An 8,909-nucleotide genomic window follows, 5' to 3' on the forward strand; every position below is an offset into this window, starting at 1 on the left:
CCAATCTTTGACCAAATTGAGCTCCAAATCAATGTCTAGATGCTTTGTAGGATGTCAAATAAACTGAATATGAAGGCCCACACGTTGCCCATGCTTGGAAAAATAAGAAAAGGCTAATACAGTAAAATACAGTAAAGCCAGCAAGCAATACAGCAAATTCGGCCAAATTGTTGAAGCTGTCTGTACAAGCCCTTTTTGATTGCATTTGAGGCTGCTTTAACTTGATTCCATGACCTCTTAGGCATATGTATTGAACCCATAAATCATTGGAACCATTTCATGCTTCCCGGACTCCAAAAATGTACCAAAACCGTCACCCGGGTCCATATCGGCTTCCACCACTTGGATGCTTAGAATAGGCTTTGTATCTTCAAGTATGGACAAGCTCTGTTGAGATTGATTACCCCATGTATAAATACTCCCAGGTTGTCCTTAAATCTCTTAATTTGAGCTCTTGTGATTGGCCTAGTCTTCATCCGTGTCGAGTCAGCACCCCAACGGGTTATCGGTTGAGCGGGCTCAGGCGGAATCACATCATTAAGTCACACGTGGCACATCGTTACACGTTTAAAAAATAATATTAAAATAATACGGTATTTGAAAAACTCTACAGATCCATAACTTTCAAACCACATGTCCAAATCGGACGTACCGCTAGTCTACGGACTCGTATCGACGAGCACTTCACAACCATGCATGAGTCAAAGCTCAACCTTGCATGAATAAAAAGTCAACTCCGACACCCCTTGGACAGTTTGGACCTCAACTTATTTTGCTCATAACTTTCAAACCGTAGCTCCGTTTTCAACGTGCTACTAGTCTACGAACTCGTGCCAACGTGTACTTCGTAACGGTACCTCAGTCAACCTAGAATTCCAATCGGATCAAAAAGTCAACTTTTGACCCCTTGGTCAACGATCAACAGTCAACCTCGGTCAACGTGCAAAAAAATTCCGACATGGTTCGGGACGGGGTGTTACAAATTTGGTCAAAGATTGGTCAAAGTCAACTTAGTCAAAAAGCTAGTATTGTAGTTTCCTAATTTGATTCTACTTTTTGTTTTAGGAAATTACCATTACTTTTTAGTTTTTATTTATTTATTTTCTGGAACAATAAGTTTAGGAACATTATTATTTTATTATTTTCATTGTAAATTAATTAATTCCTAATTCAAAATAAAGGAATTAATTAATCCAAATTAGAATAGGAAAGGAGTGAGAATTTCAGCCACCATAGGAAACTACTTTGTATGGCCGGTTTTTCCTTTGTTTTTAGGGTTTTATTTCGTGGCTTTGTAGCCTATTTAAAGGCTTATTTTTCAATAAGAATACAACTTTGATTTGATTGACAAAATTCTTGTGAGACTAATTATCTCTTTTTTCTTTCAGAACACCTAAAACACCATTAGAGAATTAGTTGTTTTAGCTTGACTTATCAATAGGTTTTCCATCCCCTATTGTGGCGTCTACATTATACCAAGGTTTCTAACCACAGGTTAGGTTAGGGGTTGAGGTCCATTCCATTAGAACTTGAACTTAATTGAGATCTGGGCTAATATAATACGGGTTTAGGAGCAGGTCATCCTAGATTCGTATCACTCAAGATATCAAAATTTCCAGAGATGCTTCGTAATCTTAAAAAAGATGAAGAAGAGTGCTTTTATCTTCGTGTGGTTTCCATCAGTCCTTATCACCATGGGATGCGTCACCTAGAAAAATTTGAGGAACTCAAGACTAAACTGGCATCGCAATATTGTGAAACTCGTGATGGGGTTGATTTATATATGACAGTGAAAGCCGTGGCCATAAAAGCAAGGGAGTTTTATGATATGAAAATATTGAAAAGTATTAAGGAATAGGCATTTGCAATAATGATGTTTCTTGACGGTTGCTTCATTCTAGAGTTTATCACTTGGTTACTTGGCGTAAAAAAGTATTACCATATAGGGATGAATAAAAATGACATAGCTAATGTCAAGCGAGACTTGTTCTTATTAGAGAACCAACTCCCTTACATTGTCCTCGAGAAGTTAATGGAGGGCCATAAAGAATATGAATGGGAGGACATGATTAAAAATTTCATCACCATGTGTCGAAGACTTCCTCCTGCAGTTAAACCATGGATATCTAGTGCTAGTAGTTATTTCTTCAAGTCACCACGAAAACATGGATTTCAATCTCCTCTTCATCTTCTTGACACGACGAGGACAAGATTTGTGAGACAAAGTGCTACCTTTCCTTCTCGACATTGTCAAGTGCAGGATATGATACCCTTAGCTCTTTTAGACATGGTGCGCCACTGTATGGGAAGCCGGTGCAGCCCCAAACAAAATGCCACCCCTAGTGCTACCAGTGATTGGTACTCTTATCATTTAGCTAGGGTGCTCAAGTCTATGGGAATCTGGTTCAGACCAAACAAAACAGGTAGTTTTAGCGATGTCAAGTTTGAATCTCAGCTATTCATTAGGGGAGTGCTCACACTTCCTCCAATACTCACAGATGCCTCCACCAAATCCCTAATGCTCAACTTGTTGGCTTTCGAATCGAGTTACCATAACAACTCGGCGGACAACATGCAGCAGGGTGTCGTCACGTCTTATATGTGCTTCATGGACTCACTCATTGACAATGCTGAAGATGTGATGCTCCTTAGGACTCAGAATATCATCACCAATTGCTTGGGAAATGACCAAATAGTTGCAGATCTATTTAACAAAATCACAAGCAATTTGGTCCCAAACCGTCATACTTATGCTGAAGCTAAGCTTGGAATTCAAAATCATTGCAATAACAAGTTCAAGAAATGGATGGCAGAAGGTCACCACATCCATTTCAGAAACCCGTGGACGCTTTTCGCATTATTTGGTTCCCTTTTCCTCCTCGGGCTCACTGCCGCTCAGACTTATCTTGCAACAATGCAGCTCAAACAATGAATATTTAATATGATGTACGTGGATTTTGGATTTGGCTTATCCTTTTCGTAGCCTAATTATTATTCTTGAGTTTATTATGTTATTTTATGCATATCTATGATATTATTTTACTCATGTGGATTTTGGATTTTGGATTTGGCTTCTCCTCTTTGAAAAGTCTTGTTGGGGTCCACCACCACAATTAAATAATAAGACTGATGTATGACATAGGGCATTTTCTTTCCTTTTGGTTATGTAAGTCCTTATATTATTATTAATGATTTTGTCAAGAAATTTGTTTTGTTCCTAGACTTTATGATAGGAACGGTCTACCAAGAGGGAGAAAAGAAAAGCCAACACATACTGAGTAGGGATGGGTAAAATCCAATCCAACCCGTTCAACCCGTCCAATCCAATCCATTTTTAATGGTTTAGATTGGATTTTTACATCAATTGGATTGAATTGGGTTCAAAATATTATAAATTATATAGATTGGATTGGTTATGGATTGGAAATATAAATCCAATCCAATCGAAATAATATATTATATAATTAAAAAAATTATATATTTTTTATTTTTTTCATTTTTATATATAAATTTTAATATTCTTTTCATTTTTATATATTAATTTTTATTTTTTTTCCATTTTTATATATATTTTTTTTACATCCCCAAATCCCAAATCGATTCTTGAGTGAATGAATTTTGATGAATGTATTATTTTACATTATTTGTTCTAATAATTTTAATTTGATTTTGTAGGAGTGAGATGATGACATTAATGCTTGCTACGTTATAAGTGCATGATATGTATCATTTGCTACATTTTCTTCTTTATTTTCTATTGTAGACTATGTTGCATTATTCTAATTGTATTTTATGTTTGGATAATTATAATTTATTATTTATAATTTATATTTGAATTTTTTTTATTTGTATTACATATTTATAAATTAGTAAGTTTCAAACCGATCAACCAATCCAAACCAAATTGATAATAAATGGTTTAGTTTGGTTTGGATTTAATATTTTAATGGTTTGGTTTGGATTACATATTAGGAAAACCGATAAGTATGGATTGGATTATATTTCGGTCCAAAACCGAACCAATCCAATCCATGCCCACCCCTAATACTGAGTAGGTAAAAACAAAAGATCATACATGTGCTATGCAACTCTAAACAATTGTTCAACACAAATACAATTTCAAATGGACTGATATATGACATTGGTTTTTTTTTTTTGGGTCATTTTCGTTATGAAAGTCCTTGTATTATAAATGATTTTGTCTAGAAATTTGTTTTGTTTGTACACTTTATGATAAGAATGGTCTACGAAGAGGGAGAAAAGAAAAGTCACCACATACCGAGTAGGAAAAAAAATGGGGTCATACACGTGCTATACAACTCTAAATAGTTGTTAAACACAAATACAATTTCAAATCGACCACTGAGATGCAACACAGAGACCCCTTGGTCTCTAGTACTTTGATAGCATGTTAAATTAATACATATTTTAACATCTAAAATAGTTTTCCCTTTTAATGGAATATTGATTTTTGAAGGTGAATTGGCTATTTTGATCAGAACACAAATTTTACCATTAGACTAAAGGAAATATCATAAATACATAAGAAATGTAGGATTGCAAATCAAAAAAATGTATACATAAAGGATATCAGCTTTCAATTATTAACAAGCACAATGAAAAAAAAAATCCAATTATTTCCCATATTTAAGTAATAAATTGATCAAGGATAAATTATATTATACTATCATTCCGTCTACATTGCTTTGCATGTATATCTTTTACTTTTAAAAAGTTATCGAGACAACTATTCAAAAGAACTTCGTATTTGTTTTGCTGTTATTTCTTTTTTATAAATGCTTAGAATGCTCATTATTTTTTATAAAGATGACAAACTTAATTTCCATTAGACTTTGGAAAATTTGACATTGGCAATCATTTTGCAAATCTTGCATTAGCCTCTTTCGTTTTTCAACTATTACAAGGCTAAGGAGTAGTAGTCTAATAATAATAGTACGTATTGGGTTAGATTTGAAATGATTTTGATAAGGAGTGGCTGAATATATTGGGAGGCAATCTGATCTAACAAAATTGAAGAAACAGAGGCCATAAAAGCAGAGTATTGAAGTTATGGCAAAGGAAATATGTGCTTTACGATGCACTAGGATACATTACAATCTAATAAGACTATGTCCATTTATAGTCATTTGCTGACACATTTGTAAGGAGGATTATTAAGATTTCTTCCACATCAAGTACCCAATCAAAATACTTTCTTCTAAATGAAGTTGCAGGCTATGAGTGAAAGATTACAATTTATGCATTTTTCATCATTATGTACAAAAGCTTATGACTTATTTTGTGCTTCCCAAGCTTTCAAAGCATTGTGAAAACCCAGTACTAGCAATTTTCCTCCTGTAATGTGCTTCCCTCAGCCTAAAGTTTACCATAATGCACTGCCTTTGGTTCTTTTACTTTCTTCCAACCATGACAACTAATATTCTGCCACAAAAAAATATATGCAAAACTTCATTTGATATGAGAAGAGGAATAAAAGTTCAAATTTAAATGTATTAGTCATTACGTTCCTTGAGGATAAAATAATATTGCAGTACTCAAAGCTTGAAAATGTGTTGTATAGTCATAAAGCCAAAATAGAGTGGCTCTGTTTTAATAAGTATTAAGAGATTGACTACTGACTTATATGTACCTGTCCAAGAAGAGTTAGAAGTGCAGCATCTTGGCAAGCCAACATTCATGGCTGGTTAATTTACTGCAGCAATAAATATATGGAAGGCTTTCATTTGATATAAGAAGGAAGAAAATAGTACAAACAGTGATTTATTATCAGTCATTAGCTTCTTTTTGATTTGAAAATATTGGAGTCTAAGCATGAAAATGTCTATATAGTCCCAAAACCAAAACAAAGTGGCTCTGTTTTAAGAAGCAACAAAAAGATTGATCATTGAATTCTATGCACCGATACCAGCAGAGATTCAAGTGCAACTCTATCTAAGCAAGTCATGGATGGTTAATTTGCCTTTGGCATCATCGCAGTGACTCAATATACAATCCTCTTCATCTATAGGGTCTGTTTGGCCCCTTGTTTTCAAAATAGCTTTCCATGCTAGTGTATGTGAAGCAAATAATAATAATAATGATAATTTTATTCAATAATAATAATTATAATAATAATAAAAGTATTCGATTATATTAGTGTAAAGAAATACCGAATGAACAGAATACTTGTATCAAAATTGCAGCATTTCTTTAATTATGCAAGGACCGAATGCTCTTTCCTAAAAATAAACCCAAGTAAAATCAAAATGCTTGATTAGCTTCTACTGAATGAGCTAAATAAATGAGGTTTATCATATGCTCTATTATTGGTATGTGGAAGGGCATATATAGTGTATTAAGTAATAATTTTAAAGGACCCATCCCTTCTTCTTTAGGGAACCTTGTTGAACTTGAATCATTAGATCTCTCAAACAACAAGCGATCTGGTGAAATCCATTGGCAACTTACTAACCTTAAATTTCTTGTATATTTGATCCTATCAGTAGATCATCTTACACGTCCAATACCACATCTGGATATATTGGAATATTTGAAAATTCTTCTTTTGATATGTGGCCTTCCATCGTCAAAAAAATAAAAGAAATGTGGTGGAAGCCTTTTGCCACCTTCTGAGTACATTGGGGAAGCCGATGATACAAAATTATCTGGTTTGAGTTGAAAAGCTGTTGCCATAGGAAATGGATGCTAACTCGTAATTGGATTGATGGTCGGATATATCATCACTTCAAGGAGGCCATATTTGGTGTTCAAGGTTTTTCGTGTGATCCCATGAAGGAGACTGAAGATGAGCAAGTAGTTGAATACGCAGAAGAACTTACATTTGTGTTGCCAATGTGAGTGATAATAAATATATGTATATACTCTATATATACATATGTATATATATATATACATAACTGATATAAATATATGAACATAGTTATGATCTAATATGCTATATATATGAGCTTGATTGATTGGATGATTTTACTTAATGTTGTTTAATCATTAGTATTTGGTTATACACCTTTCATGTTTGGATAAATAACAAAACAGTCCCTTCTTCTTCTTTTTTCTCTTTTTTTTTTTTAATTTTTTTTATATATTATTTGTAAAGAAATAATCCTCAAGAGTTGAGGAGTGTTGAGAACTGATGTGCATCTGTTTAAGCTTGTGCATAAAGGAAGTAAGAAACGGCGTCGTTTTGGATATAATACAGTTATATCGTTTTGAGAAGAAGAACGACAGCGTTTTGTATCTGGTTTAATGATATAAGTAGGACGGTGTCGTATTGGCTCAATGGTGGTTTTATCTGAATAACAGAATCACGTGCAGGCCATGTGGATTAGTTATGGTGGTTATATGAAGGGCTAATTATCATTGGTCCACGTCATTTTGGATTGCCACATCAGCAACAGCAATACTGGGTATAAATAACGGCCTTCGTCCTTTTTCACTTACTTCTGGTTTTACAGATTGCAGAGCTAAGGATTGAGTTTGTTTTTCAGTGATTTTGAGAGGAAATTGAGTTCTTCGTGTTTTGTACAAACTCTTCAAGATAATCTATAGGTGTAGAACAATTTCTTTGTGAGATTGGTTAAGACAGATTGAGTGAGGGTGTATGTGGGCTTACGGGTTAGTTTGGGTGTTGTTCTGAGTGATTCACCATTGAAGAACCTGTGAAGCTCTTGTTGTTCTCATTTGAATAATAATAGCAGGAGCTCAGAACCTGAGCACGAGGATGTAGGCAATAGTTTGGCCGAACCTCGTTAAACTGTGTGTGTGTGTTTTTCTTTGTTTGTTTTAGTTCTTGTTCTTGCTGCTTTTCACAACAAGTGGTATCAGAGCAAGGATAGGAAGGTTGGTAGAGATTCTGTATCAAGAACTCATATGATCAAGAATGGCATCAAAGATTGAGGTGGAGATCTTCAATGGCAAAGGGGACTTCCTGCTTTGGAGGAAGAAAATGAAGGCTGTTCTTGTCCAGATGAAAGTATCAAGAGCCATAGATGGAACATTTTCTGCAGATCTCTCAGAAGACAAGAAATTGGAAATGGATGAGATTGCTCTAAGTACGATCATTCTTCACTTGTCAGATAATGTGCTGAGAAAGGTAGATGATGTAACAACCACTTCTGAAATGTGGCATAAACTAGAACAACTATATCTGGTAAGGTCTCTACCTGATCGTATTCTTTTGCTTGAGCAGTTTTTTGGCTTTAAGATGGACACCAATAAAGATTTGGACTCTAATCTTGACATGTTTAATCGTTTAATACTTGATCTTGCTAATTGTAAAGTCACTTTTAGTGATGAACACAATGCTGTGATTTTGTTAAACTCTTTACCTGAGTCTTATAGAGAGGTCAAGAATGCCATAAAGTATGGCCGTGATTTCTTGTCCTTAGATATGGTGATAAGTTCTTTAAAATCTAGGGACATTGAAATGAAATCTGAGTCTAAGGCAGAAGGTCTTAATGTTCGAGGTAGAAGTCAAACAAGGACTTTTGATAATTCTGAGTTTAGAGCCAAGAGTAGAGATCACTCTAGATCCAAGTCAAGAACTAGAGGTCGAAAATGTTATTACTGTAAGAGGGAAGGTCATATAATGAGATTTTGCTACAAGAAAAAGAGAGATGACAAAAGTAAGACTCAGGTGAGTAGTGATCTTGCTGCTGTCACCTCGAGTGAAAAGTCTGGTGAGGTTCTTGTGGCTGACACTGAACAAAATAAGACTGAATGGGTTCTAGATTCAGGGTGTTCATTCCATATGAGTCCTATTCTTGATATTTTTCAGTCTTATAAGGAATATGAAGGAGGACAAGTTCTCCTTGGTGATGATCATTCTTGTAAAGTTGTTGGTTTAGGTAATGTTCAATTTAAACTCGATGATGGCACTGTTAAGACTC

General features: G+C 34.5%; 1 protein-coding gene across 1 annotated transcript; it reads left to right on the forward strand.

Annotated features, from left to right (window-relative positions):
- The first annotated feature begins 1,948 nt into the window (after positions 1-1,948).
- On the forward strand, positions 1,949-2,932 carry LOC132800817 (UPF0481 protein At3g47200-like). The gene has a single exon (XM_060815119.1). The coding sequence runs from the start codon at positions 1,949-1,951 to the stop codon at positions 2,930-2,932; it is 984 nt and encodes a 327-aa protein (XP_060671102.1).
- Positions 2,933-8,909: the final 5,977 nt, after the last annotated feature.

Source organism: Ziziphus jujuba, chromosome 2, assembly GCF_031755915.1.
Source record: "Ziziphus jujuba cultivar Dongzao chromosome 2, ASM3175591v1".
Lineage (NCBI taxonomy): Eukaryota > Viridiplantae > Streptophyta > Magnoliopsida > Rosales > Rhamnaceae > Ziziphus > Ziziphus jujuba.

Coding starts and splice junctions, on each gene's coding strand:
- LOC132800817 (XM_060815119.1), top strand. CDS start 1,949: ATGAATAAAAATGACATAGCTAATGTCAAGCGAGACTTGTTCTTATTA.